The sequence below is a fragment of the Sceloporus undulatus genome, chromosome 2 (genome assembly GCF_019175285.1).
Source record: "Sceloporus undulatus isolate JIND9_A2432 ecotype Alabama chromosome 2, SceUnd_v1.1, whole genome shotgun sequence".
In the NCBI taxonomy this organism is placed as follows: domain Eukaryota; kingdom Metazoa; phylum Chordata; class Lepidosauria; order Squamata; family Phrynosomatidae; genus Sceloporus; species Sceloporus undulatus.
In genome coordinates, this window is record NC_056523.1 from 288,955,372 (window position 1) to 288,974,075 (window position 18,704).

An 18,704-nucleotide genomic window follows, 5' to 3' on the forward strand; every position below is an offset into this window, starting at 1 on the left:
AGTGGGCACTTGCTTCCGGAGGGATTTGGGAGGGGGGGACCCGATTCTGCCCAGTTCCATCCAGCGCAAATAGGTGAGTCTGAATGAGGCCTAAATGTGAATGAAAAGGAGTGGGCACTTGCTTCCGGAGGGATTTGGGAGGGGGGGACCCGATTCTGCCCAGTTCCATCCAGCGCAGATAGGTGAGTCTGAATGAGGCCTAAATGTGAATGAAAAGGAGAGAGATAACAGGATGTTGCTGAGCTGGTGATAGAACTTCACTATCTCTGTCCACATTTTTGATAAACTTACATCTTCTTAGGTGCAGTTGGTGGCTGCTGCATATCTGTAGAAATTCAGTAAGTTTTAATTAAAGATATATTTTGTGACAGCAGAGAGCTTACTTTCTGAATCTCCCTCCCTGCAAAACTCAGTTTCATGGGCAGCATGATGCAGAGAACAGAGAACTCTTCATGCAATGATGGGATTGAATTTTAACTGAAATTTTAGGAGACAGATGGAGGAGATAGTTTGGACTTCATGTATAAATTGAACTCAGTTGCTACTAATAATATGTATAACAAGATATGTTCCCATTAGTACAGGAGACAGATCTGAATACCTGCCAGATTTTATATTTCATCAGAAAGGGGTTCATCCATGATTGTTTCTTTGCCCAGCAGTCATCAGTGCAAACTGAAATCTGAGCATTTAGCACATGCTAAACTAATTAAGTTTGCAGAACTCCACCAGCACTAATCTTAATATTGTTACAACTTAGACTCCATGTTTTTAATATTATTCTAGCATTTCCCCCTCCCTTCTCCACTGTGTTCTGTCTCTAGCCTGAGCTGAAGAAGGCCTTTTTTTTTGGTACTGTATTTTGTGACATTTTGGTTGGCCCTCTGTAAAGGGATCCTACTGTAGAGTTGGAACAGCATGACATGGTGCATCATGTCCCTCGCTGTATACAGTACATGGTGTCAGGCTAGCAGTGTCAGTGGGTTCTCTTGATATGTTTCCTGTTGCCTTTTAAAGATAGAGATGCAGCCTACTGTTTTGCCTCAGCAAATGGATATCAAAACGAAATGTGATCAGTTATAAGATAATTCAAAAAGTTTGAGTGATAAAATCTAGTCCAGGATAGTTTATTCTTATATACCGCTATTCCTTATACAAGATCATAGCGGTGTACAGTTAAAAACAACATTAAAACAAGAATAACGATAAAAACATCAATATCAACATCTAAGACCATATAAAAACATCAATTCCCGCAAAATACCAAATCAATAAAACAACAGAATAATACAACTCAAGCTCATTGGGGGAAAGCTTGGCGGAAGAGGAAAGTTTTTAGCATCCTCTTAAATCCCTCAAGGGAGGTGATGGTGCGGAGCTCGACGGGCAGGGTATTCCATAGTCTAGGGGCTGAGGTAGAAAATGCCCTCTGTGTTGCACTATAATGTGCACTCAGAATAGACAGAAGATGTTTCCTGCCTGACCTGAGAGTGCAGGGCGGATTATACGGGGAGTGGCGGTCCTCCAAGTACCCTGGGCCCAAGCCATTTAGCACTTCAAAGTAGAGATCCAACTAGAACTGTCCTTTCAAAGGGTGTCAAAAAGTCTCTCTCTCTCATCTGCATCAATTTTGACACTCCTTTAACTGCCATGGCTCAATGCTGTGGGATTCTGGGAACTGTAGTTTTGTGAAACATTTTAACCTTCTCTGTCAGAGAGGTCTGGTGACACAACAAACTACATTTCCCAGGATTCCATAGTATTGAACCATGGCAGTTAGTGGTATCAAACTGAATTATTTCTGGATAAAGCCCCTCTGTGTGTATCATAGAATCATAGAATCGTAGAATTGGAAGAGACCACAAGGGCTATCATATCACCTCTTAACCTTCTCTTCTCCAGGCTAAACCTCCCCAGCTCCTTAAGTCATTCCTCATAGGACATGGTTTCCAGACTCTTCACCATTTTAGTCACCCTCCTTTGGACACGCTCCAGTTCCTCAATGTCCTTTCTGAATTGTGGTGCCCAGAACTGGACACAATATTCCAGGTGGGGCCTGACCAAAGTAGAATATAGTGGCACTATTACTTCTCTTGATCTAGAGATTATACTTTTATTGATGCAGCCTAAAATTGCATTGGACTTTTTAGCTGCCGTGTGTGTGTGTGTGTGTGTGTGTGTGTGTGTGTGTGTGACATACAGAGATCGCCCACACACATCCATCCAGTCAATGTGTAAATGGATGAATGGGGCTGAGATATGTGTGTTCTGTGTAAGACTGTCACTATTAAATTAAAATCATCACCATTAACTTGTCACTTTCTCTCTTCTTCCTAAGAACACCACTATTCTGACATTGTGGAGTCATGATTTATCCAGAGAAGGAAAGAGAGAGAATGTATGTACATATGTCAGTTCTAGTCTCATGGCCTCATCTAACAGATTATCTGGAGGTGGGTGGGGAGGTTTCCTTCTACTGACCTGGGACAGTGCTTCTCAAGGAATCTGATGCAAGGGACCAGCAATTGTTTTTCTCTAAGGTTGGACTGGTACCAAATCTGGGTCCACTGGCTGTTCCTTTCTTTCCTGGAAATTCTCTTTGAATCAGCAGTGATCCAGGGATCCCCATACAGCACCAGCCTAGTGGAGGTGATCTGAAATGAAGAAGGATGTGTTAAAAATAATTTTGAACAGTGAAAGCCTTGTTAATGTCAGGGATGATGGGAGTTGTAGCTCTTCACCTCTAGCTCTAACTCACCACCTTGTTATGCACCGGCGCTGACCAGTTTTGGCCAGTGATTAATGTGATTTTCTCCAAAGCAGCAGAGTTTCAGAGAATAGGCAGAATACCCTGACAAACTCTCCAAGCCTTCTCACTCTTCCTCCACAGAAGTCTTCACACTTCTCCAGGATCCTGCTGGCTCTTGTATCTTCACTCAAGACACCAGACAACTCAGTAGTCTTATATAAAAGATCTACTTTATTCTACTATATACAAATACTAATGCCCTCACATATCACAATCTCCAAACTACTCACAAAACTCCACAACTACCCACAAAATACATTGGAAATCATAGCAATTATTATAGCCATTGTTAATTACCACCCACTTAGTCAGTTTCCACCCAGTGGGCGTGTACATCCATTTTGATTGGTCCACATAGTTCAACCCATACTTAAGGATTTCATCATTTCACCTTGTACACTTAATGATTCTCAGGTGTTCTCAATTGTACATTCCATATTTCTGTCCTTGGCATTTAGGACTGCTAAATTACATTAGCTTTTACACCTGTGTGGCTTCTTAATTGCTTTTGCTTAGTCATAGTGACTTTCACATACATGTTTTATTTCTCTACTGTATATCCCATGTTGCATTTTCCTTAACAGTTAACTCTACACAATTTGTTTTCCACATCCAGTTGCTTCAGTTACATCAGGACAATTCTGTCTGACAGGCATTAAAAATAATTGTACTGACCTGGAACTCACAGTAAAGCAAGCCGTTCTTCATTTAAGGAAACAGTTTTATCTAACTTTCCTCTAAAATATCTTCAGATTTTTTGGCATTGTTTTCTGATTACAGTTGGCCCTTCTTATACACGGATTTTTTATTCACGGATTTAAGCATACACGGTTTGAAAATGTTCCAAAAAAGTATAAATTTACCTTGATGTTTCACTTTTTATTAGGGACACCATTTTGCTATGTCATTATACTTAATGGGACTTGAGCATACACGGATTTTGTTATACACGGGGGATCTAGGAACCAAACCCCAGCGTATAACAAGGATCCACTGTACTTCTTTCTTCCTTTTTAAAAACATCTTTAATGTTGTATTGATGGCTTGACAGTTTTGGTTGCTTAGAAATTAAGTAGGTAGAGATTTACATAAACTCAAAAGAAATAGCAAAGTAACATTATCTAATAATATGTTTAGAATATAATGAAGTAATCTGGAATAAATCTAATATATTTATGTTTTAAAATATACAAGAATTATAACTGGTTTTGACAAATGAACTGATCTATGATTTTCACCAATTTATAGGTAGCTAACATTTTAATGTTCTTCGTTGAGATGCAGTGACACGAACTGATTAAACATCAGGTGCAGTTGTTTATAAAATGTGGGCAGAGTCCAGCTGAAGTTAAGCAATTCTGATACCCATCAGTTTCAGTGGGAAAGATTTAAACATTTGTTTAACTTTAACATTAAAATCAGTTGGATTGTTTTGATCATATCCAATGTGTATTTTCATCTTTTACATGTTACTTCTTCTTTAGGTGCTTTCTGACAATGCTTTTATTGTGCAATTATTGTGCCTTATTAGCAGAAATTTAGTGGTGGTGGTGGGCTTTCTGTATGACATTGTCTTCTACTTGTAATAGTCTCATGCTTTCCTGTTGATTCTTCCATTTTTCCCCTTTCCACAGAAAATTAATTAAGGAGGAAGAGATGAAATAGCTGCACAGTGTTCTTTTGGTTGTTAGTGTGGTGTTGTTATAGCCTACAAGTAATTATAATGTAATGTAATATAATGTTAAGATAAACCCAGATTGTAACTCTATGCTATGGTATAGCTCAACCAAGGTTTTTTTTTCTTCCCCAGGGACAAGTTACTGTATATGGAAAACTGGACAAAATTCTCCCAGAGGATGCTGAATTTTACTTTGTTTACCATGGTTCTATCCAGAGACATGTGTCTTTTGCCAAGCTCATTACTGATAATACCCTTGAATCTATTATTCCAGGTGAGGTTTGTAGTGAACACTCATTGTCTTGTTGCTTTCTTAAATATGACATGTTTGCTTTTGCTAGAGGGTGGTAAACTGGGCTCGGATATTTTAGTAGTTATCACAGTGGAAGACAAAAGATACTGCACTAGTGCAAAATAGCAGCATTGCCACAAGGAATGCTTCAAGCAACATAACTGTGCAGGGTCCAAGCATTAATTTAAAAGCCATCATACGAACACGCAGTACACTTGCCTTCACATATATACCACAATCCCACTTCATTGTTGTATACTGCCAGAACTTGGTAGCAGAATTCATCAGAAGTCCACTTCCTGTTTTGGAGAAAAGTAAAACTACTCATTCTTCTGCTTACAAAAATGCAAAGATGTATACCTTGTTTTAAGGAATAAATGAAGTTACTAGAGGCTTTCAGAAGTGTGATTCTTCCTTAAAACAGAATGCATGGCACCCATGCCTTAATTTAAGCAAGAAAAACATAAATAATTTTACAGTGCTTCTGCTACTTAAATTCAGCAGTGATGGAGATTCTCTAGGGACAGCTAAAAAAGATCAGAGGATTGGGTGTACAGTTTGCAAACCATAAGGTTCCTCATCATGGATTGCTATTCCTTTCTTATACCTTTTCAGCTCACAGAGAGCAAGAAGAGGTTTCTGTGTCGGTGATCATGTACCCAAAGGAAGGTGCACCTATGACCCTGGATTTCTCATCTGTAACTTACAAGCAGGACACAGCTTGTGAGATAGCATGCTTTCTGGTGAGCCATGTGGATTGCCTCACATCTTCCAGCCATGATACACTTCTCAGTACGTTTGGTTTAACGTCAGAGGATTTCCGGTCAATGGATCATGCCTTAACACTTGCTATGGCCTATAAAGAAATGCCGCCTGCTTGGAATATCATTGGAAGTAGTTCAGAAGATGGTAAGGAAGGAATTCTCCCTTACTCAGACTGTGCCTATTTGTGTGTCAGGTTATTACTGGTTTGTGTGAATATGCATTAAGAAATTTAAAACGTGACAGTGACTATATCATTTGTGAGCAAAGTTTGAGAAGTTATTTTTTAAATTTGAATTATTCCTGTTACTGATTACAGTGGCTGAGAAGGTGTTCATTCACATTACTCAGACAGTGTGTTTGAAAAATAATTGGCTATGTTGCTCATCCATTTTCTGTTAAATTACATTTTTTTAAAAAAAAAATTGGAAACTTAAACTGATAAGAGAAGAGCATAAAATGTAAAAAAAAGTGCCCAAACCCCTCTATGCATTCATTTTAAAATTAATTCAAAAATGTTACTTATTTATATATTTATTTGCCTACCTTTAAACTTGCACAGTCTTCAATAAGTCTTATATCTACTATTTAACTAGTAATACAAGTGTTAAAAACAATTAAAAGCAATTATACTGAAAACACAGATAAAATAGTTTAACACACATTGAAAACATACTTTAAAAAATAAAATAAAATCACAGCAACAAAAGTTCCCTCTACAAAATGAATTGTGAGCCAAAGGCCTTCCTGAATAAAAAGATGTTTGCTTGCTGGAAGAAATAGAAAGGAGAGGTCCAACTGAGCCCCCCATGGAGGGAATTCCACAAACTGATAGCAATCACCAAAAAGTCTCTTTCATGTGTCCTTACCAAATGTTATGTTTTGTACCAGTAAAGCAACTTTGTTCTTACTCATTATTTTACTTTTAATAAAACTCAGAGGTCCAAAACATACTGCACAAATAATCCAGTTTGAGACCAATTTAGAAATGTAGCTTACTATATTCTCCTTATAGGAAGGAGAGTAACTCATTACAGGTGGGCATACTATTTGTCATTTGAAAATTGTGGATGTAGGAGACTTAAACAGGGGTAAACAGTAGCTTCCATGTCAGGGTGTGATGAATATGCTCTGGATTTAATTCCAGGCTTTAAAGGATCTGTCCAAAAGTGCTTCAGCACTTGGGATAAATTCTGAGTTGATTCATAATGTCCTTGACACAGAAGCCACCAGCCTCACTGTGGAGCTTTTTAAAAATTTTTGCCAAGACTTCATTTTTCTTGGGAGCATAAAAAGGAGGAAGACCTTGAACAAACTTTTGCAAATGGTCTTTACTCTCTTCTTGATCTTCGTGATTTGTCTGAGACCTTCGACACCATGGATCACTGTCTCCTAGTTGATATACTTTATGACCTTGGGTTCTCAGAGGCTGTTCTTGATTGGTTTAAATCTTATTTGTCAGATAGATCTTTTGCAGTGGTCACGGGTGGTCAGACATCGTCCTCTGTTCCGTTATCTGTTGGAGTTCCCCAGGGCTCTATTTTGGGTCCCTTACTGTTCTCTCTTTACACATTGTCCCTAGGAAAACTTATCAGTTCTTTTGGTTTTTCCTATCATCTGTACACTCAGCTGTATCTTTCCACCCCTGACCTTTCTCCGGGGCTTGAACAGTAAGTGTCGTCTTGTCTTACAGCCGCCTGTCAGTGGATGCGCCATCGGCATTGAAGCTCAACATGTTCAAGATGGAGCTTCTTGTCTTTCCATCTAAGCCCCTCCAATACTCCTTTTCTGTTTCTGTTGATGACATCTCTATTCGACCGGTCCAGGAAGCCCACAGACTTGGTTTCATTCTTGATTCTTCTCTGTCGTGTGTCCCCCAGATCCAGGCCACAGCCAAGACCTGTAGATTCTTTCTCTACAATATTGCTAAAAACCGTCCATTTCTTTCGGCGTCTACTGCCAAGACTCTGGTCCACATTCTGGTGATCTCACGACTAGATTATTGTAACCTCCTTCTAGCAAGGCTTCCTCTCTCTCACCTCCGTCCTTTAATTTCTGTCCACCATTCAGCTGCACGCATTATTACATCTGCTCGCCGCTTTGACCATGTTTCTCCTCTATTATCATCCCTTCTCCGGCTCCCCTTCCCCTTCTGTATTCAGTATAAACTTCTGTTGTTGACTTTTAAAACTCTGCATGGGCTGGCCCCTCTTTATTGATCTGAACTCCTTTCTCCTCACATTCCCACTCGTACCCTCTTCTGGTAGTCAAGGTCTGCTGTCCCAGCCTAGGATCTCCACTGCCCCATCCCGGATTCGTCCTTTCTCACTTGCTGATAATTGATTTGATATTTGATATTTGATATTTTTAATTTGTTGCCTGCTTATTTTATCTAATTCTATCTTGTATTATTATCTATTGTTTTATATATATTTTGTAGAATGTATGCCATTGGCAGGTTTCATTTTTATCAATTTTATTGTTTGTATGTACAGCGCTGTGTAAATCTACAGTGCTATATAAATAAACTATAATAAATAATAATAAGGGAACAGGAGAAAAAAAAACCCACAGAAATGTGGCAGCTCCTCTAAAACTAATTGGTTTGTTATTTTGGCATGACCTTTCACGGTTATAAATCCACATTTTTGGATATAGTATTGAGTGTTATTAAGGCCTCAGATATAAAGCATATTTATACAGTTATGGGAGTGGGATAGATCCAGAAAGATGCAGGTCATATCCCTTGCCCTAAAGCTTCAAAGGGCTGGGCAAGATGATTCAGGTCTTTGAGATCTTTGGTAGCAATAAATCTGTTACCAAAAGTCAATTTCCTTGGGTTCAAAACTCTTTCTGAGATCCTTTTTGTTATATGTGTAGTAACAAGGACTCTTATACTAACATATGGTGTGTGCCATTAAGTCATTGTCTTCATTCATATCTCTGCTCATAGATTGTAATTAGTGAATATAATTCAATTCTGTTGTTTTTCTTTTACTCCTCCTTTGTAATTTCCTTGTTCATGGACTGTAGCCTGTAAATCTCTTGCTGTATGTCCAGGAAGGTTGAAATATTCTGCAACTGGCTTTTGGGATTGTTATTTGTAATGTTGAATTTGTATCCATTAATCCTCTTATGTAGAGACTGTCCAATGGACATTGCTGGCATAGGATGGCAAATATCACATGGAGAACAAGCAAGTAAATACAGTTCTGATGTTGTGGGTGATGTTATTGATCCCTATAATATTGCTTTCAGAGCAGATGTGGGGACAGAGTTGGATATAGATTTGTGGCAGGGTGTTGCCCAGGTATTACCACCAGTGTCGTACATCCTGTTGTAAGTGAGTAGTTGTTTAAGATTTGGAGATTGTTTGGAAGTATCCTGTCTGTGAATTAGCAGTGATGAGGCCTGAATCAGTGGGGGATAAGGCCAGAACCAAAAGTGGTAGGCTGTCTTTTTTCTTTCTCTCTTGTTCCATTCCTTCAAGAGGTATGTAAGAATAATCTCTCTTTCTCATTTTTTGTCCCTCGTTCTCTCTCCCTGCTACCTCCTTCTCTCCTTTCCTTTCCATAAAGTGGACTTCTGAGTCATGGACCAAATCTTCTCACCAGAGATCTGAATTGCTTGTTTGCTGAGGGCTTTTGAAATGAGGGTGAGGCTTGTATGTAGCCTGGAAGCTTCTGGTTACCCACTGCTGAGCAACATGTTCTGTTTCTTTGTGAGGTCGTATCTGCAGAGATGTACAGTGGTTTTTTTTTGTGATATTGGTTCATTAGCAAGTGTACAAACTGAGCATGGGAGAGAAGGCAACTGCCCATCTTGTTGATTAGTCAGCAAAGCAACATCAATAACCTGAAATTAAAACAGCATGTGTTTTGATTCCCTCAGGCTTCTTCTACTAGCTGGTTACAAAACACATTAACTTTTCTCCTGGCTGCACTCCAGCTCCAAATTGTTTTCTGTCTAGCTTCCAACTGGGTATGAAGAGGTGTGTCATAGGTGGTAGCCACCAGTCACTGGTATTTATTAAAGAAACAGATTCCAGTCATCAAAAACTAATGAGTGATCATCTTGAACAACCTTTTTGAACCACAAACTTATGAACCACATGCATTGGGTTCCATATTGGAATCCACTTTGGGAGCTGGTCTGGGAGAAAGATAGGATATAAATAAAATAAAATAAAATAAAATAAAAGGGCTGAATAACATCATTTATTTCCATGCCTGCATTGATGAAGTATGAATTAGCTTTCAGAACTGAAACAGAATATTCTAGAGTGCTAAAGTTTTAGGTTAATGGTACTTTGTGAAAAATCACAACATTAATTTGTACCAGGAATACCACAAAGCCTTAACAGTTCTTTCTGCAATTCAGTCTCTTCTCTTTTTAAAAACACTTTTGTTTCCTCGGTGGATTCAGTTTAGTTTATGAATAAGACTTGTCATCCACTGATGAAAAGTCTGATCCTTCAAACAAAATGAAAATGGTGAAAATAAAATGTCTCCGCCTCGATTCCTAACAGATGAAGTCTATTTATTCAAAAATTGTTTTTACATAAACAAGAGGAGATATCCATTGTCTCGAAACAGTCCAAAGAATGCTGCATTACAGGAACTGTGGCTCACTAACCAACTTTTTATTACAATACTACCCCGAATGATCTGTCAGTGTTTGTTTTAACCCTTTTAGGTATGGTTTATTTTGGATTATATTATAATGAATGGACAATATAAGGGGGGAAAGCTCATAGTTGTATAAATGTTGTTTTTTAAAGGATTGTTTCAGAGGAAGTAAAGAAACATTTTCCTTTAAAGTTTTTTTTTTCTGTATAGTTACAAACACACTACTTAAAAGAGAAGATAAGTGATAGGCTCAAACAGAGACTTTTGTATGAATGTCTGAAGCATCAGATCTTCATGCTACCCCAAAATTCACTTCTGAAAAGCAACCTAGAATGACATTGGATGCATCATGAGGTGGTTTGACTGGAAAAGCAGAAATACAAATTCTCATGTATTTGGGGAAGCACTTAGATCGTCCCACAGGGCTCTGTCCTGGGCCTAGTGCTATTCAACATCTTTATCAATGACCTGGATGACAGAATTGGGAGCATACTTAGCAAATTTGCAGATGACACCAAATTAGGGGGAATAGCTAATACCCCAGAGGACAGGATCAAGATTCAAAATGACCTGAATAGACTAGAAAGCTGGGCCAAAGCTAACAAAATGAAATTCAACACAGAGAAATGTAAGGTATTGCACTTAGGGCGGAAAAATAAAATGCACAGATATAGGATGGGTGACACCTGGCTGAATGAAACTACGTGTGAAAGGGATCTAGGAGTCCAAGTAGACCACAAGTTAAACATGAGTGAACAGTGTGATGCGGCAGCTAAAAAGGCCAATGCTATTTTAGGCTGCATCAATAGAAGTATAGTGTCTAGATCAAGAGAAGTAATAGTGCCACTGTATTCTGCTCTGGTCAGGCCCCACCTAGAATATTGTGTCCAGTTCTGGGCACCACAATTCAGAAAGGACATTGAGAAACTGGAGTGTGTCCAAAGGAGGGCGACAAAAATGGTGAAGGGTCTGGAAACCATGCCCTATGAGGAACGCCTTAGGGAGCTGGGGATGTTTAGCCTGGAGAAAAGAAGGTTAAGAGGTGATATGATAGCCCTGTTTAAACATTTGAAAGGATGTCATATTGAGGAGGGAGCAAGCTTGTTTTCTGCTGCTCCAGGGAACAGGACCCGGAACAATGGATGCAAGCTACAGGAAAAGAGATTCCACCTGAACATTAGGAGGAACTTCCTGACAGTAAGGGCTGTTCGACAGTGGAATGCACTCCCTCAGAGGGTGATAGAGTCTCCTTCCTTGGAGGTCTTTAAACAGAGGCTGGATGGCCATCTGTCAGGGATGCTTTGATTTGGATTTCCTGCATGGCAGGGGGTTGGACTGGATGGCCCTAGTGGTCTCTTCCAACTCTATGATTCTATGATTCTGTGATTCTATGATTCTATGATTTCCAATCTGTTCTCCTTCAGATATATTGGGCTACATGTTCCATCATCTTGAGGCACATAGGCTGCATAGATAACTTTGTAGTTCGTTGGAGATGGCTGCCTGGTGCCCTCCAGAAATGTAGGGCTGCAAATCCCATATTGTCCAGCCAGTATTATGATGATTCAAGTCAAACACCTGTTGTGTGTGTATGGGAACCAAGTTGGGAAAGGCTGATCTAGGTCAGATTAAGCCAAAAACTCCTCTGGAGCAGTAGTCACTACAGGAGTGCTTTGGGTCTATGTTAGTCTTAACAAAAAGTGTCAAACAACCCTGTTGTTTGTTGTGTGCTAGTACAAAACCTCACATTTGGTAAACCCTTTGCCTGCTTGTTGTGCCCTTTCCATCACTCCTACCCATAGCTCTAATACAGGATAAACAATGTACAGTTGGCCCTGCTTATACACTGATTTTTTATACACAGATTCAGGCATCCACGGTTTGAAAATATTTAAAAAAAGTATAAATTTCAAGTATCAAACCTTAATTTTTCCATTTTATATAAGGAACACCATTTTCCTATGCCACTGTATTTAATGGGACTTGAGCATACATGGATTTTATTATTCACGGGGGTTCCTAGAACCAAACCCCAACAGATAACAAGGGTCCACTGTATTGCCTTTCAATTGTGATAGGACTGCAGCTCCCATCAGCTCTAGTCAGAATAACCAACGTTGAGGGATGGTGGAAATTGCAGCCTGGCAACATCTGGAAGGTCATTAATCCCCCACCCCATCTAATATAAGGGACTGGGGGTGAACAGCTAATTTCTCCTTTGTCTCCCACCACATGAAGTTCTTTTCTCCCCAATATCTAGTGTCTGTCTGGGTTGTAAATTCTGAAGTCTCTGTATGGGTATTGGTTCCGTCTATATGAATAATGTCAAAGAGAGAGAAGTATTTAGAAAGATTTATTTCTTGAGTATGTGAAAAATCTTTTGGAGTTTTCACTGGCACCTTTGCAGAACGAGCATGACTGACATGTTTTTCTGAAGACTGCTGAGCCAGGGTCCACCACTATGAGATGCACATCAGCTACTTTGACACAGCCATGTTAAAAGCACTGGAATAACATAATCATTTTTGTTCCTGTTGAGCAGTCAGTCCAAAGTGCAAAGGGAACTTTGGAACAGCCAGCCAAGCAAGCAAAATTAGATCCATGTCCTTGTGGAAAAATAAATGCTGCAGCCTTGCACAGCCATTGCCCAAATGTAGGCAAATTAGCCCTTGTAAAGCAGTCCTTGAAGGACTCTCTTTATTGCCGAACACTATTGTTTCATCAAATGTAGGGGGCATCCTCACAGTTCAAGTGTAGACCTGCAAAGAACTTGGCGGGGAGGGGGGAACCTTGATATTGTAAGCAAATACTGTTGTCTCTCTTCAGATTAAATTTGGCCAATATTCTGCATATCAGATGAGAACTGTTTTTTTAAAAAAAGAAAATCTGGAAAATTACTTGGTTATACTGAATTTCCCAGTGTATGTAAGACAAGGCTACTTGTTATTTGTCATAATTCAAAGAAGCAGCCATTTTAGTTTCTTGCAGCATAGGAGGAGGAGAGGAGGAGAAAAGAATGGAACGTGGCTGCAACTTTAAGACTAACTAATTTGTATTCTAGCATGAGCTTTAGTAGACATAAACCTGCTTCTTCAGGTATATTTGAAGACGTGGATTTATATCCATGAAAGCTCATGCTAAAATAAAATAAAAATAAATAAATACCAGTTAGTTTTAGTTTTAATGGTGTTGCCACATTCCTTTTCCTTTCCCTCCCCCTTCCATTTTTCTTTTTATCATAAAGATTATTGATGTAGAACAAATGGAATATGTGCATGCGAGATTACATAGTTTCTTTTCCTCCAGAGTAAACATTGTGTGACAAGACTGAAATGTAGTAAGCACCGTAAAAGTGGACTAGCGTGCTGCTGTTTAGAAAATACGAGAATAATTGAATCACAGAGCTGGAAGGGATCCTAAGAGCCATCTGGTCAACACCATGTCAGTGCAGGAATCAGATAAATTACTTACTACTTGAAATATGTCTTGTGTTTAGGAAGGCCTTATTCATTTCACTAGATTGAAACTAGTGAACTGCTTGTGATTTTTTTAGAAGTGTTTATCTAAATGAAAAATCATAATGGTAAAGTGGCCTGTATAATCACATGGAAACACTATAGTCAGAGACTTCTGAATATCTGGACTTTAGTTAGGGAGGTGGGTCATATGGAGAAAACAGATAACAAGAGATGAAAAAGAGAAGAGGCACAGAGCTGTATTTTTTTTTATTAGACTCTAGATATTGCAAATTAGGATTTTGGTCAGGAACTTTTGAAAACAAACAATTCTTAACCCTCAGGCATTGGGTAGGCTATTTTAGTCCCGCAGAATCATGTTTAGTGGCAGAATCCACACAAAAATAACCTACAATGTAAGTATTCTGTAGCACTGTAGTCTCAATAGTGCCATGTAATTTTTTTTTACACAAAGCAGGGTCAGTAAATAAATAAATATGGCCCAACACATCTGTTCCCTTTTCCTATTGGGCTATGTTTTTGTCCCATAGGTTATATTTTTCTTGAACCATGTTGCAGTGGGGCAGAGATATCATGCTCTAGTTGTCCAAAGGTTGGCTGCATTTGAGGGCACATTACAGTTCTCATTGGGGCCAGGAAATATAGAAAGGAGTGTAGTGGGGACTCCTAATTGTGATTTTTTTTTGTTAGTGCACATAGATTTGAATGCGTATGCACTTGAAATTTCCTAGACTTGTAATTTGTAACTGTTCATTTTGTGCTAGTTTATTTTCTAATTGTATGACCTGGTCTGTGACTATTATAAAATCATTAAAGTAGATGTGTACTTTAGACCCCAACGATACACAATTCTGACTATGGCCCTAATCTATATAAATAAAAATGTAAATATTCGTTTGTTCAAAATCTTAAATCTCTGAAAGTTCTTCACCAATTGCTTTGAAATTTTGACACAACGTTCCATTCGAATACACGCATGTTTTTATATACCCATACCTACTATTATATAGCTGTCACACCTGTGACAGGTAAAATATGTTTTTTTGAAAAACAGTGCCATCTGTTGGACGTAACAGCAACACATGCTATACTAAATATTCAATTGGCATTTGTAATCACCATCAACAAAGCCAAGGACCAATATTTAGAATTGTGCAGCTTAGATCTAGACATGGATTGCTTCTCACATGGACAATTGTATGTTGCGTGTTCTAGAGTCGGCAAACCAGACAATCTCTATATCTGCACAGACAGTGGAACAACAAAAAATATTGTATATCCACAAGCATTGTGAAATTAAATATTTCAGAAATGTGCGCTTTCTCTTTTTTTCCTTTTCCATTTAACCAGACTGAGTCACAGCAACGTGTGGCCAGGTACAGCTAGTCCTCAATATATTGGAATTACAGGTCAATGGCAAGTCATGACTTTCTTCAGTAAGATGCAAAAAACCAACAATTGACTGGAAAAAAACATTATTAGTTACAGCTGCAGAGGTGTGTGTGGCATTAGCATGTGCCTGGATCCAAACATCAGCTGAACTGAATACCAGCCAATGTGAGCCAAACAGCCAGCTCACCTGTTGGGAAATACCTGGCATGATGGTACTGGGACAGTATATGGGCAGAAGCCAGTATGTGTTCCCATGTCAACTGGGAGTGAGGTTGGAGCTTCCTGTTCTTAAGCTGGGCATGACTCCTTAACTCACCCCAAGGTCCCATAACAGAACCTCTAGCCAATTACATAAGGAACAGCCTGCCTCTTATCCTCTTTAGTCACGTGCCAAAAGTGACAAATTAAAGTTGTGACAAAATCAGATTTATTACAATAAGTTAAAATAATCCAGGATGAATCCGGGTTGACTCTCTGTTGTTCACAGGCAACCCAAATTCACCCGATTCAGTTGTGAGGGGCTGCCCCCAAACCCACTTAACCTAGGATAATTGATAGATTTTCCCCCTGAGCTTTTTTCCAAATATTTGCATCATCGACAGTGTGAATAAACAATCTGAATCATTCAGGATCAGTCAGGATTAAACTCTGCATGTCTTGAACACATTTCAGATACATTCACATCATCGACTCCATGTTTATTCAAGTGTTTGCATGCGTGAGCAACCAAACTCCCAGAGATGTGCATTGTGCATACATGCAGATCTATACTGTGAATAACAATTCCAGAATGCATGAGTGGTCATTCACATTGTTCCGCTAAAAAACAATGTCTGAATGACCCCTCAAAAGAATATATCCAAGCAGTATAGATATAGGGTGGGTGCATGGGACCAAAGTCCAACAGTGATCTGATTCTATGAGTGAAGCAGACCAGCATATATATCAGGTAGGAGAACCTGAGGGAAAACTTCTCTTCGGCTTCTGCAAATCCCCCCTGCATACTGCCCGACTGAGCCTTTGGCTGTTCTTCTTGCCCTCTAAGAAGCCCACGCTAGGCATCAGGGTTCTTGGGAGAGACAACTGGCAAAATGGTGCCCAGCCAAAGTCTCCTTAACACAGCCTGCAAATTCTTTGTCCTGGCAAGTCAGGAAAGATTCTTATGGGATGGGAAAGGCATTAGAAAATACCACACAACTCTATCAGTGAATTTTTTTCTTTTATATTTAAAATTTTTGTATGTTAACTCTTTTCTTCCAGTAATTGTGTTGCAAAGTACAGTGGTACCTCGGGATACGAAATACCCAGGTTACGAAATTTTCGGGATACGAAAAAATCCCATAGGAAATCATTGTTCCGGGTTACGAATGTTTTTTCGGGATACTGTACGAAGAAAATTTTTGGTGCTTTTTTCGGCTTTTTCGCACGAAACGCGGCTTTTCCCCATTAGCGCCTATGGCAATTCGGCTTACGAAGGCTTTTCGGGTTACGAAAGTGGCCGCGGAACGAATTAATTTCGTAACCCGAGGCACCACTGTACTCTATCTCTTTTAAACAGTATGTCAGCTGACTCAGTTTGGGTGACTAGAATTGTTTGTTAATTAGAATTGCATGCTATTTCCTTCATTCTTCAATGCAAACTAATCCTTTATAGGATTTTATAATATTACCAAATCTGATTTTTGCTGAGCTTTAATGTAGATTAAAATTAATTATAGACTCTAACTAAGAATATAAGTAGGAAATACAGCTTCCTATTTAACTATCTACCAGAAACTGAATTGAATTCCTGTTCTTATTAATTCACCATATTGATTTCTTCTTACAACAGGCAGATGCTGAACTACTGTCCAGTATATTTGTTATCCAATTCTGTGGCATAGCTAAAAAAATTTCTATGAAATGTTATACTTGATCTTCTTATATTCGTTTGTTTGAATGTAATAAAAAGTGCATTTTCAGATTTACCTTTCTCCTTTGTACTAAGTTTCATTCTAGAGGCCAACTAGAGTGCCTGCAGCTGTTATACATCAGGGCCCTCTTAAGTCAGTCACCCACAGCAGGGTCCTGGGTTCTTTCTGATTTTTTTTTTTGTGCTGAATTTCCTTCTTTCTCTATCCCTTTCATACATATACTGTCTCTGTGCTACCACTTCACTCTTGTCCCTTTCCAGAGTTGGCCCTACAATTAGGCAGCGAGAGGAAGCTGTCTTAGGGCTGAAATACATGGGCCAAAAGAAGCAGCTTCCGTCTGCTTTGGGAATGTGGCATTAAGGTGATGCACACCCCCAAAGCGGTTCGAAGCTGCTCTGACACTTCCAAAAGGAGTCTGAAGCTGCTGCAAAAAAGAGTTGATTTAATCCTACTCCTGGCTGGTGCTGCTTGGGACCTGTGGCAGTGGCCCACTTTGGAAGTGGACCATACAGTTGCTGCAGCCCCAGCCTGATAGTGGCTGGAGTAGCCATAATCTACTTACTTGCAATATAACTTCCAGTCTTCAAGCCAGTATGTTTAGTGGTGTCATTTAGCCAGTTTGCATTAGTTCACCAGAGTTGGTTGTTAAAACTATTAAAAGATGCAGCCTCAGGATATAAAACATACAATTGTGGTAGTGGGATGGCATGGAATGGATCCAGAAAGATGCAAATCATGAACCTTACCTTAAATGTTGAAAGGCTTTGTTAGATGATATACAGTTACCCCTCCGTTATCGTGGGTCCATTCCAGACCCCCCCCCCCCGTGAAAACAGAAATTCGCCTATATTCAAGCCCCATTGGCTTGAATGGCGGTGTGCGCCCCATTTTGTTCCCCTTCTGTTTGCCACCCAGTTAGTTTCTTTGGGTTCAAAAACTTTCTAAGAAGATTCCTTTTGTTATGTGTATGTTCATTTGCTGTGCTGGCTGAAGGATTCTGGAAGTTATGGTCCAAAAAAGTAACTTTCCCAAGCTCTGCATGAAGAGAATGCAAACTATTGAGTTGCTTTTTTTTCTGCCAGGAAAGAAGAGACACTTCCCTGACATTTTATGGCTTGGCCACCCAGATGGCTTGACTTGGCTAGAATAGAATAGAATAGAATAGAATAGTGTGCACCTTGATTTTGGGAGATCAGGCAGAGAAAAATTGTCTTGGGCTGGTCTAGTCTGTCTTTGGACCTTACCACACAGGAATTTTTTGAGCGCGGAAGTAGGGTCAGTTCGCATTGGTTGATGCGTATTTGCGTTATATTGCATTGGTGTTCCACACCTGTGAGCTCAGAATACATATTGACCAATGCGATATAACGTGAATACGCTTTGGCCAATGCGTATTCACGGCTGGGTTCCGAACTGAAGGCAGCCGGCTCCTCCGTTTTGCGAGTGCACAAAATTAGTGGATCGGCGGGATCTGTATTGATGGCCAGTGCAAAACCTCTGCTGCTTTGGCTGGTGTGTACATCCAATCAACTGGTTCTCCTGAAGACCACCGGGTTACAAATTTCCCATGATGCTGCGCTGGAATTTCCCCCATCTCCTTCCGTTGGCCCTTTCCCCTTTCAGGACAACCGCTGGGGCTGGGGAGCGATTTTTCCACTGACCGACGAGATAAAGCAGAAACCTTTTTTGTGGGGTGGGGGTGAATGTATATGTATATGTGTGTGAGTGTGTGTATACACACATACACACACACA

At 39.6% G+C, this 18,704-nt stretch overlaps 1 protein-coding gene and 1 pseudogene across 8 annotated transcripts in view; one reads left to right on the forward strand and one right to left on the reverse strand.

Annotated features, from left to right (window-relative positions):
- Positions 1 to 18,704, reverse strand: part of LOC121920665 — a 1,182,487-nt pseudogene that overhangs the window by 305,365 nt on the left and 858,418 nt on the right.
- ARHGEF28 (Rho guanine nucleotide exchange factor 28) overlaps positions 1 to 18,704 on the forward strand; it is a 257,884-nt gene that overhangs the window by 69,766 nt on the left and 169,414 nt on the right. For all 8 annotated transcript variants that reach the window (XM_042448458.1, XM_042448457.1, XM_042448461.1 and 5 more), the window contains 2 exons: positions 4,620 to 4,761; positions 5,395 to 5,688. In XM_042448458.1, coding sequence (XP_042304392.1) covers positions 4,620 to 4,761; positions 5,395 to 5,688 — 436 coding nt within the window. The remainder of the gene's footprint in view (positions 1 to 4,619; positions 4,762 to 5,394; positions 5,689 to 18,704) is intronic.